Source organism: Armigeres subalbatus, chromosome 1 (genome assembly GCF_024139115.2).
Source record: "Armigeres subalbatus isolate Guangzhou_Male chromosome 1, GZ_Asu_2, whole genome shotgun sequence".
Lineage (NCBI taxonomy): Eukaryota > Metazoa > Arthropoda > Insecta > Diptera > Culicidae > Armigeres > Armigeres subalbatus.
The window spans coordinates 69,782,691-69,805,686 of record NC_085139.1 but is presented as its reverse complement, the minus strand read 5'-3'; the positions used below and the strand labels follow the sequence as shown (position 1 = coordinate 69,805,686).

At 45.6% G+C, this 22,996-nt stretch overlaps 2 protein-coding genes across 10 annotated transcripts in view; one reads left to right on the top strand and one right to left on the bottom strand.

Annotated features, from left to right (window-relative positions):
- The window catches only part of LOC134226876 (multiple epidermal growth factor-like domains protein 10), a 447,567-nt gene that overhangs the window by 280,145 nt on the left and 144,426 nt on the right, over positions 1-22,996 (top strand). For all 7 annotated transcript variants that reach the window (XM_062707957.1, XM_062707948.1, XM_062707983.1 and 4 more), the window contains one exon: positions 1,856-1,973. In XM_062707957.1, coding sequence (XP_062563941.1) covers positions 1,856-1,973 — 118 coding nt within the window. The remainder of the gene's footprint in view (positions 1-1,855; positions 1,974-22,996) is intronic.
- LOC134226865 (probable multidrug resistance-associated protein lethal(2)03659) overlaps positions 12,446-22,996 on the bottom strand; it is a 73,147-nt gene continuing 62,596 nt past the window's right edge. For all 3 annotated transcript variants that reach the window (XM_062707917.1, XM_062707925.1, XM_062707935.1), the window contains exons 9-13: positions 14,687-15,050; positions 14,436-14,586; positions 13,983-14,213; positions 12,944-13,661; positions 12,446-12,883 (exon numbers count right to left, since the gene is read on the bottom strand). In XM_062707917.1, the coding sequence (XP_062563901.1) occupies positions 12,610-12,883; positions 12,944-13,661; positions 13,983-14,213; positions 14,436-14,586; positions 14,687-15,050 (1,738 nt within the window). In that variant the 3' untranslated portion in view covers positions 12,446-12,609. The remainder of the gene's footprint in view (positions 12,884-12,943; positions 13,662-13,982; positions 14,214-14,435; positions 14,587-14,686; positions 15,051-22,996) is intronic.

The following is a 22,996-nucleotide window of genomic DNA, read 5'->3' as shown; positions in this document are numbered from 1 at the left end:
ATTTGAAGATATGAAGATATGAAGATATGAAGATATGAAGATTTGAAAATTTGAAGATTTGAAGATTCGAAGATTTGAATATTTGAAGATTTAAAGATTTGAAGATTTGAAGATTTTAAGATTTGAAGATTTGAAGATTTGAAGATTTGAAGATCTGAAAATTTGAAGATTTGAAGATTTGAAGATTTGAAGATTTGATGATTTGAAGATTGGAAGATTTGAAGATTTGAAGATTAAGGAATTTGAAAGATTTGTATATTTGAAAATTTAAGCGTTTGAAAATTTGAAGATATAAAGGTTTGAGGATTTAATGATTTATTAAAGATTAGAAGATTTGGAAATTTAAAAACTTGAAGACTTGAAAATTTGGGGAAAGATTTGAAGATTTGATATATTGCAGATTTGGAGATTTCAAGGTTTTAAGATTGAGGATTTGTAAATTTGAAGATTTGAATATTTGAAAATCTGAAGATTTGAAAATTTGAAGATTTGAAGAAATCAAGATTTCAAGATATCAAAATTTCAAGGTTTTTAGAAAAAAATCCACAGAAGCATCATCAGCACTAGGCATGCATTATATTATATTTAGAAGGGTTAGAGTCGTTTGGCCGAAAGTTGTTCAACCGAAAACCATTTTGCCAAATGCCAAATAACACGTTACGCCGAAAGCCATCTAGCTGAATTCCATGGCAGAATAGGCCATTTGGCCGAAAATATCATTATGCCAATGGGTCCTACGTATGATGGTCGTACTCTTCAAATGGATCATAGGATCGAAATGTTGTTTGGCAATCACGTCGTATGGTTGAAGATGTCGTTTGGCCATAAAAAGCGTTTGGCCGAATAAACCATTTGACCGAAAATGCCGTTTGGCAGAAATGGTCGTTTGGCCGGTCATACGACTGAAAACGCCGTTTGGTCGACATACGGTCGAAAAAAGTGAGACGTATCACTACTGACTCCTCATTTTTTCATCATTTTCCATTTTTTTACTTCACTTCTCACAGCGAAAAATGTGAAGTGAGAAGTGACAAATAAGAAATGAAAGTGCAGTAAGAATTGAAAAATAAGAAGTGAGCAGTGATACTCTTCGTTTCGTATTTCTCACTTCTTACTTCTCATTTCTTACTTCTCACTTCTCAATTAACCGTTCGGACTAACGACATTTTCGGCCATATGACCTGTTCGGCCAAACGACATTTGGTGCAGTATGACTCGTTCGACCAAATGCCTTATGTACTAAATGGCCATTTCTGCTAAACGATCATTTCGGCCAAATAACTTGCTCGTCCAAATCACCAAAAAAAATTGAAAATTGATCACGAAAAATCGTACACAAAGCATTATGATGAATCCATGGATTATGTTTATCATTTAAGAAAAGCTCAGAGCAGTTTTCATAATAACATGACTTTACAATTTAATAGGTTTTGCAAGTTTTGTCGATCAAAATTAGTCACATCAATAGGTAGAAATCGTAAGTAACAATTAACTTGTTAGTTGGCCTGTAGGCCAAATCGAAACGACATCACAAAGAATGGAAACGCTTGCAGCAGCTCTTTAAGTTGAGGTTTATAAAATTTGAAATGGTGCACAATCTTAAACTAAAATGGACAAAAATGCAAAATCCGCAAATCCTTCACGCTCATTTGCTGCAATAAAGATTAACTCTGTTGACTGAATTCATGAAACAAAACTGGAAGATAAATAACAACGTTTTACCTTTTCCTCTGTTCTCTTATACCTTCACAATTCCGCTACCGCCAATTCCAAGATTCAATGAACATCCGCAATCAATGAGAAACTTTTTTTTCGGACCGTTATCCTCATCCGTTTTCCTATTTTTCTTTCTCAGCTACCATGAACAAACCTATTGAGCCGGAAAAGTACATCGACCCGGCCATGATCGGCGTGCTGGTGGCGATGGCCGTCATGTTCATCATCATCTGTGTCGTCCTGCGGCTGTTTAGCAAGTAAGTGGAGATTAAACTTTCCGTGTTGCGATCCATTTCCGAGAGGGGGGGATTTCATGAGCATGATTAACCACGACGGAAAAAAAATATATATATAGGGAAAATAAAAGCCGTGGATGGTTGTTGGCTTGAGACCGAAAGTGAGCATAATTAGTCTTAGAAAACCCTAATTGACAATAACCACCGGACAAAGCCGTCCGTTTCTATCATATCATTATGGCAAAAGCGACTTCCCTCTTAGTCATAGTACGAATAATATAAAACGAGCTGGTAAGAGGTGAATTTTAAAAGTCACCACTCTCCTAAATACACAATCTTCAGAAGAAAGAAAAGTGCAATGCTTCAGGGAAGCTTGACTTGAACATGACATAAATGAATGACAGACAATAATTACAGTTCCGGAAGTCACGAACAGCAATTGTCTCCTGGATGACTAAGTGTATAATGGGAATTTACTCCGATCCAAATCAAACACTGTGACGGCTACAAGCATTACTTATCAGTAACTTTATTGAATTGAAACAATGGTACTTTTAGAGCGCAGTTCACATGTTCTAGTGGGATTTCAATTTATTTATTGATAGTCCGATATCAAATTCAGTCGTGTGCGAATGTAAAGTAAAGCTATTAGCAATGCTCAAATAATATTTATTTTAGACTTTTGTCTATTTCAACCAGTTATTTAGTTTGGCATAGTACGGCAAACAAGAATTGCACTACAACGTTTCATTTTCATCACGTAGCATCCTCCCATCGAAGGTATAAATCTGCCCACGTTTAATGTCTTTATTTCATGAAAAACTCGTAAACGAACCATCATCCTGATCTAACAAGATTTAAGAAGGAACGGCAGCAATGTAAGCAACATTGTACAAAATACCTTTGCAACTATTCCAACGGTCATGCTTCTCGGAACAAAAAACAGATTCTTACTTGCTATCAAGCATCCTTTCGGGTTGTAATTCACCTTTCATCATCAAAGAAAATAACAGCTTTCTCTTGTCGACGATGTAAATTGAAATTTATCTCTCACCATAACCCCCACGAATAATCTAATTTCAATCCGGATCAACACTGAGACTGGACTCGTCCAAGATCGAAATACGGCCATTCCCCAGGATGACCCTCGCGAGGAAAATTAGCTACCGTTGACCAACACTGAAGTAGGCATCCTACCGAGTACCGCCCCTTTTGGTTCTCCGACGTAGTTCGCTACTTTATTTTGACACAACATACTCTAGGAAAACACACAACAACCGGAGTTAATATTTGAAAAGTTTTCCCAAAAATATCCATGTGCGAGAATGGCGTCCCATAAAAATTAAATATTCAAACGTACCTGGTCCAAGTGTCGCCCACAGTCGCACGCCATCCAGCCGTGAATCGGCCCCAAAGGGATCGAGATTCGACGGCAAACTGCCGAAGAATACAACCGATTCCTGAGGATGATAGTCCGGAGGTACGGATGCAATGGTACCCGCCTCGGGGTCGATTCCGTTAATATGGATGGTCCCTGCATCGTCGTCGATTGGAGCCAAGCAGAGGAAGGGTCTGAATAATCGATGACTCTCCGGCACCCGGTTCGACCGACGATGTCGTTCGGGATGAGTGTGGGTTGTAAAATACAGGAGATATGAAAGTATGAACCTTACGAAAATAATACTAGTTTTTATTGGACGCAAGAATAAGAAAACAACAATGTTTTCTAAGATGCGACTATTCATTGAACCTTAACCTTATTGAAAATTTATCAGTGTGCAACCTTTTTCCCGCATTCATCCCCTCCACATATGAGACAGAGAAAATTACTTCAGATGTAAATCTTGATATAGCCTGAATTCGACGGTGTAAATATACATGCAAATATTTCATTTGCCTGAAATTTTGCAGAGACATTACTTGTGATCAATAAAGAAAATTTCCACGATTGGCTTTGAAAATTATACTTATGAGTATAATGATTATGAGAGCTCTATGAGCGTTAACGGGTTAAAAGTAATTTTTAACTACTATCATTTTCGGAATACAGTTCAGTGCTTTAATCATCTTCATGATGTTATAGAATTATGTAGAAAAATATCAGAGCGAAAACTTCTTTTGTTTTTTTTTCTTCAAAATACTATCTTACCTTTTTTATAAATCTGTTATAGTGGCACAGTAAATTGTAATGGAATACAATACATTTTCAAAAAATTCTCGAACTATATAGTAATAGAAGAATAGCAACACATCATGTACAAAATATTATTTTAATTATAATAAACGACATCACTTCATCACTTAACATTACTCAGACAATAGCTAGTGACAGGCAATTTATTCTGCCGAAATTGCATTTATCTGCTGTTCTCAACCAAACCACAGCCATTATTCACTCGAGGGTACCCACAGCTGACGTTCCAATTCACCTTTTGAAAAATCAGTGCAGAGCATCCGATATGCAGCTCTATGCCCACCTCAAACAGAAACGACTGGTTGAGATGAAACATGGCAAACGGAAGAGCGATCATTGTCAGAACCAGTCCGCCCGCATATTTACAGATAATCATCAGATATTAACGAACCGGGGTTGTGATTTTGCTTTCGTTGCAGTAATTGGTAGAAGTATAGAGTTAATTCTACTACCCAAAACGTTTGATAGATTCTACTACGTAAAAATATTGATCCCAAGTAACATTTTTCTGCCTTTTAGAATAATTAGAGATCTGTGAACCAATTCATAGAAAAGTTTAATTTTTACCTAATTGAAAGTTTTTTGTATTTTTGCTTTTTCTTACACTATGTATACATAAAGACTAAAGAAATCATTTCTAAACCAAACTTTTGATAGTAGGCCCGGAGCCTATGGTTATTGCAATTTTTTGAACGTGCTGCCAGAGAATTTAAAAAGCGCCGATGACATGTTTCACCGTATATCCATTTTTTCAGTTTTCTGATACTACTTTGGAATTCAAATTGTATTACTATTACTGATAACAGATTTCTTGATGAAATGTGACCACAGAGATAGTGTGACGGTAATCAGTGTTTTATTTTAATTGTTCGATATTTTGCAATCCCTTAAATACCAAAAAGTTTTAGATGGAATTTCAGAAATATTAACAAAATACATTTTTGAAGATTTTTCTGAGAAAATTTATATTACTTATATAAGTATAGGTTTTCCACTTTCACGTAGGTGCATTTTTAAATGTTCTATCGGGGGTCTTTTTTCCATACATTTGGGGGGTGTCTCTTGAAATTTATATGGAGTTTGCACCAAAAATAGTGACTAAAATAAAAATCGTTCTAGATACCCCGATTGAATATTTTATTTTACCCACGATGTGAGAGAGGAAAGCATATATTTTCACGTGGTGGGTGTTTCAGAGATACTGATTTTTGAAAAATAATATTTCCCTCTAGGGACATGAGTGAGTTTTTCGGATAAAAAAATCATATTTTTTTTTAACGTTTGATTTCATAGTTCAATATGGCGAATTTTCCATAGGAAACAATAGAATTTCCAGTGAAAATTCAAAGAAAACACAAATTAGTTCCTACTGAAGTTCCTTCGAGAATTTCTTTGAAAGTTTCTCCAGCAGTTCCTCCGGAAGTTCCTCCAGCAATTCCAACGGAAGTTCCTCCAGAAATTCCAACGGAAGTTCCCGCAGCAATTCCAACGGAAGTTCCTCCTGCAATTCCAACGGAAGTTCCTCTAGGAGTTTCTCCGAATGTTGCTCCAGGAATTCCTCCGGCAGTTCCTGCAAGAATTCCTCCGGCAGTTCCTCCAGGAATTCCTCCGGAAGTTCCTCCAGGAATTCCTCCGGAAGTTCCTCCAGGAATTCCTCCGGAAGTTCCTCCAGGAATTCCTCCAGAAGATCCTCCAGGAATTCCTCCGGAAGATCCTCCAGGAATTCCTCCGGAAGATACTCCAGGAATTCCTCCGGAAGATCCTCCAGGAATTCCTCCGGAAGATCCTCCAGGCATTCCTCCGGAAGATCCTCCAGGCATTCCTCCGGAAGATCCTCCATGCATTCCTCCGGAAGATCCTCCAGGAATTCCTCCGGAAGTTCCTCCAGGAATTCCTCCGGAAGTTCCTCCAGGAATTCCTCCGGAAGTTCCTCCAGGAATTCCTCCGGAAGTTCCTCCAGGAATTCCTCCGGAAGTTCCTCCAGGAATTCCTCCGGAAGTTCCTCCAGGAATTCCTCCGGAAGTTCCTCCAGGAATTCCTCCGGAAGCTTCTCCAGGAGTTCGTCTGGAAGCTCTTCCAGGAGTTCCTCGGGAAGTTTCTCCAGCAGTTCCTACAGAAGTTCCTTCGGGAATTTCTTTGAAAGTTTCTCCAGCAGTTCCTCTGGAAGTTCCTCCAGCAATTCCAATGGAAGTTCCTCCAGCAATTCCAACGGAAGTTCCTCCTGCAATTCCAACGAAAGTTCCTCTAGGAGTTTCTCCGAATGTTGCTCCAGGAATTCCTCCGGCAGTTCCTCCAAGAATTCCTCCGGCAGTTCCTCCAGGAATTCCTCCGGAAGTTCCTCCAGGAATTCCTCCAGAAGATCCTCCAGGAACTCCTCCGGAAGATCCTCCAGGAATTCCTCCGGAAGATCCTCCAGGAATTCCTCCGGAAGATCCTCCAGGAATTCCTCCGGAAGTTTCTCCAGGAATTCCTCCGGAAGTTCCTCCAGGAATTCCTCCGGAAGTTCCTCCTGGAATTCCTCCGGAAGTTCCCCCTGGAATTCCTCCGGAAGTTCCTCCAGGAATTCCTCCGGAAGTTCCTCCAGGAATTCCTCCGGAAGTTCCTCCGGAAGTTTCTCCAGGAATTCCTCCGGAATAGCAATGCAGATCAATCAGAGAGTGAGTCTGCCGAAACACAAACGGCAAACAAGCGACGGCTGTCAGCGGATCGAAAAGAGAATACTCCAAAACGGTGAACTCGGAAGCAGCGTTGCTAATCCGGTGGTACGGAAGAAACCGAAAATGAAGCGAGTTTGAATTAAATGACCCTATAGTAAATTCACCAGTTCTCACTAGAAGTAAGAAAAAACATATGAATAATAACTAATGTAAAAATAGTATTTTCCGAGACGAGCCAGCCAAGGGCTGAAGGTCTCGTTAATAAAGACAAAAAAAAGTTTCTCCAGCAGTTCCTCCGGAAGTTCCTCCAGCAATTCCAACGGAAGTTCCTCCAGGAGTTTCTCCGGAAGTTCTTCAGGAATTCCTCCGGCAGTTCCTCCAGGAATTCCTCCGGAAGTTCCTCCAGGAATTCCTCCGGAAGTTCCTCCAGGAATTCCTCCGGAAGTTCCTCCAGGAATCCCTCCGGAAGTTCCTCCAGGAATTCCTCCGGAAGATCCTCCGGAAGCTCCTCCAGGAATTCCTCCGCAAGTTCCTCCAGGAATTCCTCCGGAAGCTCCTCCAGCAATTCCTCCACAAGTTCCTCCAGGAATTCCTCCGGAAGTTCATCCAGGAATTTCTCCAGAAGTTCATCCAGGAATTCCTTCGGAAATTCATCCAGGGTTTTTTCCGGAAGTTCATTCAGGAATTTACCCAGGAGTTCCTCCTGGAATTCCTTCGGAAGTTCTTCCAGGAATTCCTCCAAAAGTTTCTCCAAGAATTCCTCCAAGTTTCTCCATGATTTTCTTTAGAAGTTGCTCCAGGAATTCCTCCGTATATTTTTCCAGAAAGTTTTTCGAAGGTTTCACCTTAGTTTCTCCAAGAATTCCTAGGAAAGTTCTGCCAAGAGTTCTTCCCTGAATTCCTACCAAAGTTCCATTAAAACTCCTACAAAAGTTCCATTAAAATTCCTACAGGAATTCATCATGAAGTTTCTTCAAGAATTTCTTCGGAATTTTTCTCCAGGTTCCTCAGGGCGTTCGTCCGAAAGTCTCTCAGATAATTCCTTCAGAGTTTCTTTCAAGATTTTTTTTTTTGAAATTCTTAAAGCAATTCCTCCAAATTCCCAGTAAAAATTCCTTTGAAGTCCAGAAATTCCAAAAGAGTTATTACGAAATTTCCTTCGTGTTTTCCTTCATGACCGTACCTGTGGATTATATAGATTTTATTACGAATAGTCCGGTAGAATGTCCGCTATTTTTTTCTCAAGGAATTTCTTCTGAATTTCTTCCTGGAGTTCTTTCAGAAATTCCCCCACGAACTCTTCATAAATTACTTTGAGAACTCTCCAGAAATTTCCCCTGAACTCCTTTCGAAACTTTTAAATGAAGTATTTCTAAACCAAATCCACCCACCCCTAGGATTTTTCCGGAAATATTTAAAGGAGCTTTACTAGGAATACTTGCTTGATACTTGATGGGCTACAGCTCTTCGATGAGCCTACGCCGATTGGAGTATCCTTCTCCACTGGACTCGATCCTGGGCCAATCGCTTCCAGTCGCCCTGAACGTTGAGCGCCCTCAGGTCCTCTTCAACTGCAGGAAGCCTGCGGCCTCTTCCGGGTTCTCTACTAAATATTACTAGGAATACTTGTGGAAATTCTGTTGCGAATTTCTCCAGATAATTCTTGCTATCCATAGATTCCTCCAGAAATTAACCCAGAAATAACTCTTGGTATTCTTCAAAACATTCCTCCCAAAAGCCCCAATAAATCGTTTTGGAATTCTTCAGTAATTCCTTCAGAAATTCTTCTGATCATTTCTTTCACAAATTCCTCTAGAAATGAAATGCAGACGAAAACTCCTCGGAATTTATATACACTTGAAATTCTCCCGGCAATTTCTACAGAAACGTTTACAAATTTCGCTCCTGGAAATGCTTCCACTAATTCTCCTGCCTTATCTTCTTTGAGTTCATCCAGAAGCTACCGCGGCAATAACTACAAGGTTGCTTCTATAAATCCCCTCTAAAGATTTCCCAAGAAATTTCTCGGAAAATTGCTTACTGCAAAAAGATATTCCAGGAACTGCTCCGTTGTATTCCTCCAGACGGAATTCACGATGGAATTATCGTGGGAATATTCGAAGGAGTTTTTAAAAGGTACCATGAAACAACTCCTGAAGGATTTCTTGAAGAAGTTCCTGAAGAAATTCGTGAAGGAATTTATGGTTGAAATCCTTATAGAAATTATAGGATGAATTCATGTGGGAATTTTTAATGCAATTTCTGATTAATTTCCCAATGGATTTCCTGAAGGATCTCCAAAATAAAATCTGAAAGAGTTGTTGAAGAAATTTCTGGAGGAATTCGTAAATATTATTGCAATGGGAGTTCGACTGACTGCAAAGCCGAAACGTAGCGGAATTCTTAAAGGAATTCCTTGTTTGAATCAGTGTAGAAGTTTTTGGGTGAATTCTTGAAATAATTTTGGGAGGATTTCCCGATGGGTTTCCAAAAGATGTTCTCGAAGAAAATACTAACATAATTTCTGAAGAACTTCTGAAAGAAATGCAAGAAGTTAAAGTATTTTTGAATGGAGTTGAAAAGAAATTTAAAAAAAAATTTGAATTGATGAAATTTAATTTTAGTTTAATTCGGGAAAATAGACGCTGCCTTAGAAAAAATATGTATATAATTACGATACTAAGTCACGTTCGGATTTAAAAAAAAAACTAACACTGACATTATTTCTTATTTTACACACTATATTCGATGAATTAAACTGCACTGATTGAAATATAAACTTAGAATGAATCGATAATCGAGCCTCGGGCTCTATTAATTTATTTTTAACTGAGGTATACCGCTGACTACTGTGGTCTGTTACTGGATGCTGGTCGACAATTGCTGACTTTGCTTGGTGCAAAGTCCGATGTTGGGTTGATGGCCTGATGATTCGTTGCGATGGCTAACGTAACTATATGTTTGCCCGTACATAATTGTACAGCAAAATCAGCTAAATGCTAGTTACAGTTATGGGAAATAATGTATGCATACTTGGAAGTAGATAAATGTGACGAGCTCGGTGGTCTACTGCCGCTTCTGTGTTATTAGCAGGAGGTCGTGGGTTCAAATCCAGGCTCGTCCCTTTCCTACTTCGTATTTCCATCTGTGTTTCACGTTCTACTAAAATGATTCCTTCTGTTAAAACCTTCCACACTAACAATTCCAAAACCTCCAGTGGCATACTGTCATATAATAGTCCAGGCTTCTACCTACCTGGATACCTGGGTACCTGGTTGGCTACAGCGTCGATACACCTATGCCTGACGTATTGTAGAGCTCCATAATCGTTGGTCTTGGGCGTTTCCCCAAACGTTCAGGGTCCCCAGATCCGATTCTACCGCGTGCAGCCAGCGTGTTCGTGGCCTTCCACGAAGTCGCGGGCCCCTATCTGGTTCTCTGTTGAATATTGTTTTCGCTATTCTTTCTTCCGAAATTCGCACAAAGTGACCAGCCCACTGAAGTCTGCCGTATTTGATATGATTCACAATATTTTCTTCTTTGTATACTCGATACAGCTCATGATTCATGCGTCTGCGCCACACACCATTTTCTAGTTTCCCTCCGAGTATTGTACGCAGCACTTTTCACTCGAAAACCCAGAAAGCTCTCCGGTCCGCTTCTTTTAATGTCCATGCTTCATGTCCATAAAGGGCCACCGGTAGAACCAGAGTTTTGTATAGAGCAAATTTTGTTTCCGTCTGCATGTTGCGGGACCTAAGCTGGACCTAAGCTAATCCGTTAAAGGCCCTATTCGCAACAGCAGTACGTCTTTTCAATTCACGGGAAACGTCTTTGTCACATGTCACAAGCGTTCCAAGATAAACAAATTCTCCAACAACTTCAAACACATCCCCATTAAGCACTACCTCTGCACCAATACCACTAGCTATTCCCCTATCTCTACCTGCCACCATGTACTTTGTCTTGGTCTCCCTCTTCAGAGGGACAAAAGCCTCCACTACTGCTCTGCGATCAATTTCAATGAAGTCGATGTCGGCCGCAAAGCTCAGGAGCATATGCGACCGTGTGATGATAGTGCCGTTCCTCTGCACGCCAGATCTCTTAATAGCGCCCTCGAGTGCAATGTTGAACAATAAATTTGAAAGTGCATCACCCTGCTTCAATCCTTCTAAGGTCTCAAACGAGGTTGACACTTCGTCTGCAATCCGAATTCTTGATTTCGAGCCATCCAGCGTTGCACGAATCAGTCTAATCAGTTCCGCCGGAAAACCATGTTCGGACATTATCTGCCACAGCTCATTTCTCTTCACTGAATCGTACGCTGCTTTGAAATCAATGAACAGATGGTGAGTCTGCAAATTGTATTCCCGGAATTTATCAAGGATCGTCCGCAGGCTAAACATCTGATCCGTCTGTTAAACAGGATACGCGACAGGATTTTGTACGCCGAGCTCAGAAGGGTGATCCCTTTGTAATTGGCACACTCTAGTCTATGCCCTTTCACAATCGCATATCTGTCCCATATTTGATAGGTTTCCTATTCATATGGGACAGATATGCGATTCACGGCAGAACATTCTTTATTATAATTTCACTTGCTTAGTTAGTTAAGCATCTGATACAGTGGCCTCAAAGCGAATCAATGCTGCTATCAATTATTTTCAAGCCAATGCTGGAAAATAGATTCCACCAGGAAATGCTCGCATATTTTTTCCTTGCTGATGAGCTTCTAATGGAAACCATGTTTTGTTGATACCCAACATGTTTTTGCTCACATTCCGCTTATCCGTATTGCGGTGGATTGTTGTGTGCTGCTGCACCATCGTCATTTTTCCATTACCGTCTTTCATATAGAAGGAAATAAAAAGGCTCTTTTCATCGTTGGAAATAGTAGATGCAAAAAAGTAAGCTTTTCCACGTATGCTGCCTCACATCTTACATCAATGATCTGTCACTTGTCGCCTCTTAAGTAAAGCATATTCAAGACTCAAGAGGTGCCACTGACACCATAATATGCTTGATGTATGTAGGGTGGGAAAGTGAAACTCGCCTGTTGCGGCTTACACTCTACACACACGTGTCAAAAGCTCTTATGTTGCAAACAAAAAAGACGTCCTGACGGACGTGCTGAACTGAAAAGACGGAATAGACAGCATTAGGCAATTCTATGCTATTCGTTAATAAGTGAAGGTTCGTTCCCTTGACATACCTATCAAAGGCTATTGTTTCTGGGATTACATGGTTTAATGATTTTAAGATTTTAACGAACCGAATTGCCGAAGGAATGAGAAAATCCATCCAGTCGTTTTCATGTTAAGCGGATACTAACACGAACTAAATAATTTGTATATATGTTCATATAAAGGAGAAAGCTAATTTTGGTGAATGTTTTATGTTAGCATGGAAATTAATTTAAAAATTCGACTTCGCTGATCATAAAACTATCATCGTGTTAGCCTCATGATATACGAATGTAAAAATGGTAACGCTGCTTAGAAACCTCGCAGTTAATAACTGTTGAAGTGCTAAATGCACACTTAGCTGCAAGGCGGAAATGTCCCAGTGAGGAAAAGCTACGAAAACAGAATAAGAAGAATAAGAAGATATCTTCACTATTATTAAATACTACACTTGGGAAGTTCTTGTGTAAAATTTGCACTTATAACAGACTTTTATTTGGCGCATCATACAAAATTTTTAATCTTAATTTAAAGTAATTTTTTAATCTTATAGTAACTCGGGTAGGAAAAAGTTCCACAAAATCGAGATTCGCCGCTGTCAAAAAAAAGTTGCCAATCTCACTTCAACTCTTCTCATCTTTGCGTCTCCTAAAATTCCTCTCGGCGATAGTCGCCAGTTGACCTGCGGTTGCTTCTCCGGTCTGATTAACCAGCTTACGTAAAAATCCATTCGATTGATTGAGCAAATCATGTGGATGTCCAAACTCCACCGCCTTCCCGGCATCCATCACCAATACCCGATCGCTGTCCATGACCGTATGCAGCCGATGAGCGATCGTAAGGACAGTACATTCCCCGAATTGGTCACGTATCGTTCGCTGAACCAATTTATCGGTTCTGAAAATAAATCATAATGTTAATAAACCAAGTCCAAAAAAAATCAATCAATTCACTCACTCCGGATCCACGTTGGCAGTGGCTTCATCCAGAATTAAAATTCGGTTATTTTTCAAGATCGCTCGTGCTAAGCATACCAACTGTCGATGTCCCATACTGAAATTTGATCCACCATCTGACATCTTCGCGTCAAGCCCACCCTTCATCTGCTGCACAACAGCTTTCAGTTCCACCAATTCCAAGGACCGCCATATTTCCTCATCCGAGTGCTGATCAAATGGATCCAAATTGCTCCGCACATTCCCCGAAAACAAAATGGGATCCTGCGGTATGATCGAAATCTTCTTTCGCAAATCATGCAACCCCAATCCTCCGATGTCCACATCGTCCACCTTGACCAGCCCTTCATTGACCGCTAGTCGGAAAAGAGCCTGGATGATCGACGACTTGCCGGCTCCGGTTCGTCCAACGATTCCGATCTTTTCCTTCGCCTCGATCACGAAATGGAGATCGCGTAACACCAGCTCACTACCCGGCGAATATCGCAGGGAAAAGTACTCGAATTTGATTGACCCCTTGGAAGGCCAATCGGAGGCGGGTTTCTTCTGCGGGTGTACCGTTTCCAGCGAAGGTTCGGATTCCATCTCTGCGTACTCAACCACACGCTCGACTGAGGTCATCTGGTTTTCTAGCTGTGCCGTTTGGCGCATACCCCATTGGCACATGAAGATCAGATTGAACACCTGGGTGATGGCCAGACCGACATTGCCGCTCATAGCTAGGGAATAGACAGAAAACAATGACAAAGTCGTTTTTTAGAAAAATAAACATCAAATGTCTGTAATGAAACAAAATAATAAATAAATAACAGTGTTGAATGATTAGTATTCGAGTCGGCAATGTTCCAATGTCATATGCTAACACATGGAAATGAAGAAGATTTTCGACTCTACGCATAGTGCCTCGCTGTGCTTGGTCACATGCAGTACAAAATAATTGTTGAAATTATTAGCTAGCTGATTAAAAAATATGTTACCTATTCAATATTGGAAACAGAAATGAGATTTATATGCAATAACACCGTACGAACTATACTTACTGTTTTCCATCAGCAGAAAGCTGAACGTGACCACAGCAATATACAGCACGCAAACCAACTCCAACCATAGGGCGAAGGCTCTTGTCGTCGCCAGAAACAGATACCATGCTGAGGTGTTGAGATCCTGATGCTTATCGAACTCATAGGCAAGGATTTTCTCCGCTCCAAAGGCTCGGATTGTCGTCAGCCCCTGGAATGACGCATTGGCGTGCGAAAATATTGGACTTCGAGCTGAAACACAAAGTATATAGAACAGACAGACAGTCAACAAAACGCACGATATGGCTAAACCCCCTGGACTTGGTCGGTCAGGCAATTAGTAACCACCCGCCACGTCTCTTCAACCCGATGATGTCGGGTGCGTGCCTTATCAGGTCCACACACACGGACGGTCGGACATCTTGGAGTGATTAAAGATAATCGCTATGTGTGGATCGGATTTCTCTGACTTACTCAACGATTCCACTCGCTTGATACTGCGTGACGTGTTGGTGTATATATGCCGAAGGCCATAGAATAGCACTCCCATAACGGCCGTTGGCAGCAGCAGCCAGTAATTAACGATGGCTACCAAACAGATGATGGCAGTAAATTCTACGAAGAACTGAAATTAAAGATGGGAAATGGTGAGCCAGCAGCAATAAAATTACTTTCTCCTCATCTAATAATCGTAAAAATTTAGTGCTTAATCGTAACCACCTTACCAGAACGCAATCCATCATAGCCGACGGCAGAAAGATATCGATACAGCCGATATCTCGCGAAAACCGATTCAGAATCCGCCCCGAGGGGTTCGTATTGAAGAAGTACATGGTGGCCCGGGTGATGCCGCGGAATAGTTGGTCATGCAGCCGGATCGAGGCCCTCAGGCAGAGATAGAAAAATGAAAACGACCGGCTGAGCGATAGACACAGCATCACCCCCATCGCACCCGAGTAGATAAGCAGATACTGCTCCCGGTTTAGCTCGGCAAACACGGTTCCCGCCAGCTTGGAGGACACGCTTTCGGTGGCATTGGTCGAGGCTGCTGCGGTGGCTTTTTGGCTTAGGAACTCCTCCTGGTTTACCCTGTGGGGAAATTGGTTAATGAGGGATTAGTTGTGACTGCGATGTTTCGGTCAGAAGCAAAGAGAATGGTATGCATAAGTAACAGATTATAACGTTCGCATAAAAAGACTGCATGGAGACTGTTGAAGAGAGTCCCTTTTTTAATTCATGTTGCTCAGAACAGAATAATTCGACAGGTATTTAGAACGAATGACAGTAATACGACAGTATTAAAGACTACTGAATATTTTTCTTGTGGAGTCTGAACAAATTTTTACTGATCATTAAAAATTGGGCAACTCAGATCCGACAATAAACTTGGAGTAGTCAATTGGTAAAGAAGAAAAGTGATCTTCTCTTAAAAATCGAAACTTCTAACCCTGGTAACAGTAGAGGGACAGATGCACAGTGAGAACGACTTCATGTAGAGACAAAAAAGGAACAGAAAATGATAATGCATTTCCACGGAGGATAATTCGATTTTATCCAAATTGCCAATTTTGTGAAATAGGGTGGAAAACTAATTAGGTAGCATCCCAGTCTAACATTCATGTCTTACTGGCAATTCAACTAAATGACCCGATATCTTGTACATGAGCCTGTAATTCTATTTGAAAAAAGCTTCTGGTTGAATAATCATTGATAATTAGCAGATCTATACTAGAAAATGTGGCCATGGCCAATCGTTTCATCTCTATTACATACATTAGGTACAAATCAGGTAAACAACGGCCACGAAATGATGAGACGACATCACGAAAGGAACGTCAAACATAGCTTTGGCCATAGGTAGCTCATAAGTTGCAATCGCACACCATAACGGATCCGTGACGTAAGGCATATGTTCGTTAGGCACAATGGACGTTGTTGTAGTAAAAGTGCAAGAAGTGTTAGGCACTGCACAGCGACGCCAACGAAATGGTTGGTTTGACGAGGAGTGCCAGCTATTGACGGACGAGAAAAATGTTGCTGGGAGTAGAATGCTTGTGGCTGGTACCCGTTGCAATAGGGAACAGTACAGTACAGCAAGGGATGAAGAGAAACGAAAGAAAATGCAGCACAAATAGATTGTGATAGCAGAAGCGCAGGAAAACATGGATAGAAACAATATCCCTAGCATGTTCCTCATTGGTTTCTGCAACAGATATGTGAGCAGATTCAGTCACAATCAACCAGTCACAGACTAGAGTGTACCAATTACGAAGGGATCTCCATTACCAATTAGCCAACTACAAAGGAACCCTTCCCAAATCGGCGTTCAATATTCTATCTTGAAAGAAGGCTTCCGAGCCTCTTGAAAGGAGGCTTCCGAGCCTCTTGAAAGGAGGCTTCCGAGCCTCTTGAAAGGGGGCTTCCGAGCCTCTTGAAAGGAGGCTTCCGAGCCTCTTGAAAGGAGGCTTCCGAGCCTCTTGAAAGGAGGCTTCGAGCCTCTTGAAAGGAGGCTTCCGAGCCTCTTGAAGGAGGCTTCCTGAGCCTCTTGAAAGGAGGCTTCAGGCCTCTTGAAAGGAGGCTTCTGAGCCTCTTGAAAGGAGGCTTCCAGGCCTCTTGAAGGAGGCTTCTGAGCCTCTTGAAAGGAGGCTTCCGGGCCTCTTGAAAGGAGGCTTCCAGGCTTCTTAAAAGGAGGTCTCCGAGCTTTTGAAAGGGGCTTCAAAGCCTCTTGATAGGAGGCTTGAGCCTCTTGAAAGGAGGCTTCCTGAGCCTCTTGAAGGAGGCTTCCAGGCCTCTTGAAGAGGCTTCCGAGCCTCTTGAAGGAGGCTGAGCCTCTTGAAAGGAGGCTTCCAGGCCTCTTGAAGGAGGCTTCTGAGCCTCTTGAAGGAGGCTTCTGAGGCCTCTTGAAGGAGGCTTCCAGGCCTCTTGAAAGGAGGCTTCCAGCCTCTTGAAGGAGGCTTCTGAGCCTCTTGAAGGAGGCTTCTGAGCCTCTTGAAAGGAGGCTTCCGGGCCTCTTGAAAGGAGGCTGAGGCCTCTTGAAAGGAGGCTTCCGAGGCCTCTTGAAAGGAGGCTTCCGAGCCTCTTGAAAGGAGGCTTGAGCCTCTTGAAAGGAGGCTTGGAGCCTCTTGAAAGGAGGCTTCCAGGCCTCTTGAAAGGAGGCTTCTGAGCCTCTTGAAAGGAGGCTTCTGAGCCTCTTGAAAGGAGGCTCTGAGCCTCTTGAAAGGAGGCTTCTGAGCCTCTTGAAAGGAGGCTTCCGAGCCTCTTGAAGGAGGCTCTGAGCCTCTTGAAGGAGGCTGAGGCCTCTTGAAGGAGGCTTCCGGGCCTCTTGAAAGGAGGCTTCCAGGCCTCTTGAAGGAGGCTTCCAGGCCTCTTGAAGGAGGCTTCCAGGCCTCTTGAAAGGAGGCTTCCAGGCCTCTTGAAGGAGGCTTCCGGGCCTCTTGAAAGGAGGCTGAGCCTCTTGAAAGGAGGCTTCCGGGCCTCTTGAAGGAGGGCCTGAGCCTCTTGAAAGGGAGGCTTCCGAGCCTCTTGAAAGGAGGCTTGAGCCTCTTGAAGGAGGCCTGAGCCTCTTGAAGGAGGCTGAGCCTCTTGAAAGGAGGCTTGAGCCTCTTGAAAGGAGGCTTCTGAGCCTCTTGAAAGGAGGCTTGAGCCTCTTGAAAGGAGGCTTCTGAGCCTCTTGAAAGGAGGCTTCTGAGCCTCTTGAAAGGAGGCTTCCGGGCCTCTTGAAGGAGGCTTCCAGGCCTCTTGAAAGGAGGCTTCTGAGCCTCTTGAAAGGAGGCTTCCGGGCCTCTTGAAAGGAGGCTTCTGGGCCTCTTGAAAGGAGGCTTCCAGGCCTCTTGAAAGGAGGCTTCCAGGCCTCTTGAAGGAGGCTTCCGGGCCTCTTGAAGGAGGCTTCCAGGCCTCTTGAAAGGAGGCTTCCGGGCCTCTTGAAGGAGGCTTCCTGAGCCTCTTGAAAGGAGGCTTCTGAGCCTCTTGAAAGGAGGCTTCCAGGCCTCTTGAAAGGAGGCTTTGAGCCTCTTGAAAGGAGGCTTCCAGGCCTCTTGAAAGGAGGCTTCCAGGCCTCTTGAAGGAGGCTGAGCCTCTTGAAAGGAGGCTTCGAGCCTCTTGAAGGAGGCTTCCAGGCCCTCTTGAAAGGAGGCTTCCAGGCCTCTTGAAAGGAGGGCTTCCAGGCCTCTTGAAAGGAGGCTGAGCCTCTTGAAAGGAGGCTGAGCCTCTTGAAAGGAGGCTTCCAGGCCTCTTGAAAGGAGGCTCTGAGCCTCTTGAAAGGAGGCTCTGAGCCTCTTGAAGGAGGCTTCCAGGCCTCTTGAAGGAGGCTTCTGGGCCTCTTGAAGGAGGCTGAGCCTCTTGAAAGGAGGCTTGAGCCTCTTGAAAGGAGGCTTCCGGGCCTCTTGAAAGGAGGCTGGGGCCTCTTGAAGGAGGCTTCCGGGCCTCTTGAAAGGAGGCTTCTGAGCCTCTTGAAAGGAGGCTTCCGAGCCTCTTGAAAGGAGGCTTCCAGGCCTCTTGAAAGGAGGCTTCCGGGCCTCTTGAAAGGAGGCTTCTGAGCCTCTTGAAGGAGGCTTGAGCCTCTTGAAAGGAGGCTTCCAGGCCTCTTGAAAGGAGGCTTCTGAGCCTCTTGAAAGGAGGCTTCCTGAGCCTCTTGAAAGGAGGCTTCCGAGCCTCTTGAAAGGAGGCTTCCGGTCCTCTGGAAATGCGGCTTCTGAGCCTCTTGAAAGGAGGCTTCTGAGGCTCGAGAAAGGAGGCTTCTGAGCCTCTTGAAAGGAGGCTTCGGAACCTCGTGAAAGGAGGCTTCCAGGCCTCTTGAAAGGAGGCTTCCTGAGCCTCTTGAAAGGAGGCTTCGAGCCTCTTGAAAGGAGGCTTGAGCCTCTTGAAAGGAGGCTTCCGGGCCTCTTGAAAGGAGGCTTCCAGGCCTCTTGAAAGGAGGCTTCCGGGCCTCTTGAAAGGAGGCCTGAGCCTCTTGAAAGGAGGCTTCCTGAGCCTCTTGAAAGGAGGCTTCCGAGCCTCTTGAAGGAGGCTTCTGGGCCTCTTGAAAGGAGGCTTGAGCCTCTTGAAGGAGGCTTCCAGGCCTCTTGAAGGAGGCTTCCGAGCCTCTTGAAGGAGGCTTCTGAGCCTCTTGAAAGGAGGCTTCCAGGCCTCTTGAAGGAGGCTTCCAGGCCTCTTGAAGGAGGCTTCCAGGCCTCTTGGAAGGAGGCTTCCGAGCCTCTTGAAGGAGGCTTGAGCCTCTTGAAGGAGGCTTCCAGGCCTCTTGGAAGGAGGCTTCGAGCCTCTTGGAAGGAGGCTTCCGGGCCTCTTGAAGGAGGCTTCCAGGCCTCTTGGAAGGAGGCTTCCGAGCCTCTTGAAAGGAGGCTTGAGGCCTCTTGGAAGGAGGCTGAGCTTCTTGGAGGCCTGAGCCTCTTGGAAGGAGGCTTCCAGGCCTCTTGAAGGGAGGCTCTGAGCCTCTTGGAAGGAGGCTTCTGAGCCTCTTGGAAGGAGGCTTCTGAGCCTCTTGAAAGGAGGCTGAGCCTCTTGGAAGGAGGCTTCCAGGCCTCTTGGAAGGAGGCTTGAGGCCTCTTGGAGGAGGCTTCCAGGCCTCTTGGAAGGAGGCTTCTGAGCCTTTTGAAAGGAGGCTTCCAGGCCTCTTGAAAGGAGGCTTCCAGGCCTCTTGAAAGGAGGCTTCCAGGCCTCTTGGAAGGGGGCTTCCGAGCCTCTTGGAAGGAGGCTTCCGAGCCTCTTGGAAGGAGGCTTCCGAGCCTCTTGGAAGGAGGCTTCCGAGCCTCTTGAAAGGAGGCTTTGAGCCTCTTGGAGGAGGCGAGGCTTCCAGCCTCTTGGAAGGAGGCTTCCAGGCCTCTTGAAGGAGGCTTGAGCCTCTTGAAGGAGGCTTCCGAGCCTCTTGAGGAGGCTGGAGCCTCTTGGAGGAGGCTTCCGGGCCTCTTGGAAGGAGGCTGAGCCTCTTGAAGGAGGCTTCCAGGCCTCTTGGAAGGAGGCTTCCGAGCCTCTTGGAGGAGGCTTGAGCCTCTTGAAGGAGGCTGAGCCTCTTGAAAGGAGGCTTCCGAGCCTCTTGAAAGGAGGCTCTGAGCCTCTTGAAGGAGGCTTCTGAGCCTCTTGAAGGAGGCTTCCAGGCCTCTTGAAGGAGGCTTCCGAGCCTCTTGAAGGAGGCTCTGGCCTCTTGAAAGGAGGCTGGAGCCTCTTGAAAGGAGGCTTCCGAGCCTCTTGAAGGAGGCTTCGAGCCTCTTGAAAGGAGGCTTCCAGGCCTCTTGAAGGCTTCCAGGCCTCTTGGAAGGAGGCTTCCAGGCCTCTTGGAAGGCTTCCTGAGCCTCTTGGAAGGAGGCTTCCAGGCCTCTTGGAAGGAGGCTTGAGCCTCTTGGAGGAGGCTTCCGAGCCTCTTGGAAGGAGGCTTCCAGGCCTCTTGGAAGGAGGCTTGAGCCTCTTGGAGGAGGCTTGAGCCTCTTGGAAGGAGGCTTCCTGAGCCTCTTGGAGGAGGCTTCCGAGCCTCTTGGAAGGAGGCTTCCAGCCTCTTGGAGGAGGCTTCCGAGCCTCTTGGAAGGAGGCTTGAGGCCTCTTGGAAGGAGGCTTCCGAGCCTCTTGGAAGGAGGCTTGAGCCTCTTGGAAGGAGGCTCTGAGCCTCTTGGAAGGAGGCTTGAGCCTCTTGGAAGGAGGCTTCCAGGCCTCTTGGAAGGAGGCTTCCGAGCCTCTTGGAAGGAGGCTTCTGAGCCTCTTGGAAGGAGGCTTCCAGGCCTCTTGGAAGGAGGCTTCCAGGCCTCTTGGAGGAGGCTTCCGAGCCTCTTGGAAGGAGGCTTCCAGGCCTCTTGGAAGGAGGCTTCCTGAGCCTCTTGGAAGGAGGCTCTGAGCCTCTTGGAAGGAGGCTTCCGGGCCTCTTGGAAGGAGGCTTCCAGGCCTCTTGGAAGGAGGCCTGAGCCTCTTGAAGGAGGCTTCCAGGCCTCTTGGAAGGAGGCTTGAGCCTCTTGGAAGGAGGCTTCCAGGCCTCTTGGAAGGAGGCTTCCTGAGCCTCTTGGAAGGAGGCTTGAGGCCTCTTGGAAGGAGGCTTCCGAGCCTCTTGGAAGGAGGCTTGAGCCTCTTGGGGGAGGCTTCCAGGCCTCTTGGAGGAGGCTTCCAGAGCCTCTTGAAGGAGGCTCTGAGCCTCTTGAAAGGAGGCTTCCAGGCCTCTTGGAGGAGGCTTCCGGGCCTCTTGGAAGGAGGCTGGGAGCCTCTTGAAAGGAGGCTTCCGGGCCTCTTGGAAGGAGGCTTCTGAGCCTCTTGAAAGGAGGCTTCCAGGCCTCTTGAAGGAGGCTTCCAGAGCCTCTTGAAAGGAGGCTTCCAGGGCCTCTTGAAAGGAGGCTTCTGAGCCTCTTGAAAGGAGGCTTCTGAGCCTCTTGAAGGAGGCCGGGCCTCTTGAAGGAGGGCTGAGCCTCTTGAAAGGAGGCTTGAGCCTCTTGAAGGAGGCTTGAGCCTCTTGAAAGGAGGCTCTGAGCCTCTTGAAAGGAGGCTTCCGAGCCTCTTGAAAGGGAGGCTTCCAGGCCTCTTGAAGGAGGCTTCCGGGCCTCTTGAAGGAGGCTGAGCCTCTTGAAAGGAGGCTTCCAGGCCTCTTGAAGGGCTTCCGGGCCTCTTGAAGGAGGCTCGGGCCTCTTGAAGGAGGCTGAGCCTCTTGAAAGGAGGCTTCCGAGGCCTCTTGAAGGAGGCTTCCAGGCCTCTTGAAGGAGGCTTCCGGGCCTCTTGAAGGAGGCTTGGGCCTCTTGAAGGAGGCTTCCAGGCCTCTTGAAGGGCTGGGCCTCTTGAAGGAGGCTTCTGAGCCTCTTGAAGGAGGCTTCCGGGCCTCTTGAAGGAGGCTTCCAGGCCTCTTGAAGGAGGCTTGAGCCTCTTGAAGGAGGCTTCTGAGCCTCTTGAAGGAGGCTTCCGGGCCTCTTGAAGGAGGCTGGGCCTCTTGAAGGAGGCTTCCAGGCCTCTTGAAGGAGGCTTCCGAGGCCTCTTGAAAGGAGGCTGAGCCTCTTGAAGGAGGCTTCCAGGCCTCTTGAAGGAGGCTTGAGCCTCTTGAAGGGAGGCTTCCAGGCCTCTTGAAGGAGCTTCCGGGCCTCTTGAAAGGAGGCTTCCAGCCTCTTGAAAGGAGGCTGAGGCCTCTTGAAAGGAGGCTTCTGAGCCTCTTGAAGGAGGCTTCCAGGCCTCTTGAAAGGAGGCTCTGAGCTCTTGAAAGGAGGCTTCCTGAGCCTCTTGAAAGGAGGCTTCCGAGCCTCTTGAAGGAGGCTTCTGAGCCTCTTGAAAGGAGGCTCTGAGCCTCTTGAAAGGAGGCCTGAGCCTCTTGAAAGGAGGCTTCCTGAGCCTCTTGAAAGGAGGCTTCCGGGCCTCTTGAAGGAGGCTGGCTGAGCCTCTTGAAGGAGGCTTCCAGGCCTCTTGAAAGGAGGCCTGGAGCCTCTTGAAAGGAGGCTTCCAGGCCTCTTGAAAGGAGGCTTGAGGCCTCTTGAAAGGAGGCTCTGAGCCTCTTGAAAGGAGGCTTCCAGGCCTCTTGAAGGAGGCTTGAGCCTCTTGAAAGGAGGCTTCCGGGCCTCTTGAAAGGAGGCTTCCGAGGCCTCTTGAAGGAGGCTTCTGAGCCTCTTGAAGGAGGCTTCTGAGCCTCTTGAAGGAGGCTTCCAGGCCTCTTGAAGGAGGCTTCCTGAGCCTCTTGAAAGGAGGCTTCTGAGCCTCTTGAAAGGAGGCCGAGCCTCTTGAAAGGAGGCTTCCGAGCCTCTTGAAAGGAGGCTTCCAGGCCTCTTGAAGGAGGCTTCCGGGCCTCTTGAAAGGAGGCTTCTGAGCCTCTTGAAGGAGGCCTGAGGCCTCTTGAAGGAGGCTTCCGGGCCTCTTGAAGGAGGCTTCCTGAGCCTCTTGAAGGAAGCATCTGAGTCTCTTGAAAGGAGGCTTCCGAGCCTCTTGAAAGAGGCTTCCAAGCCTCTTGAAAGGAGGCTTCCGAGCCTCTTGAAAGGAGGCTTCCGAGCCTCTTGAAAGGAGGCTTCCGAGCCTCTTGAAAGGAGGCTTCCGAGCCTCTTGAAAGGAGGCTTCCGAGCCTCTTGAAAGGAGGCTTCCGAGCCTCTTGAAAGGAG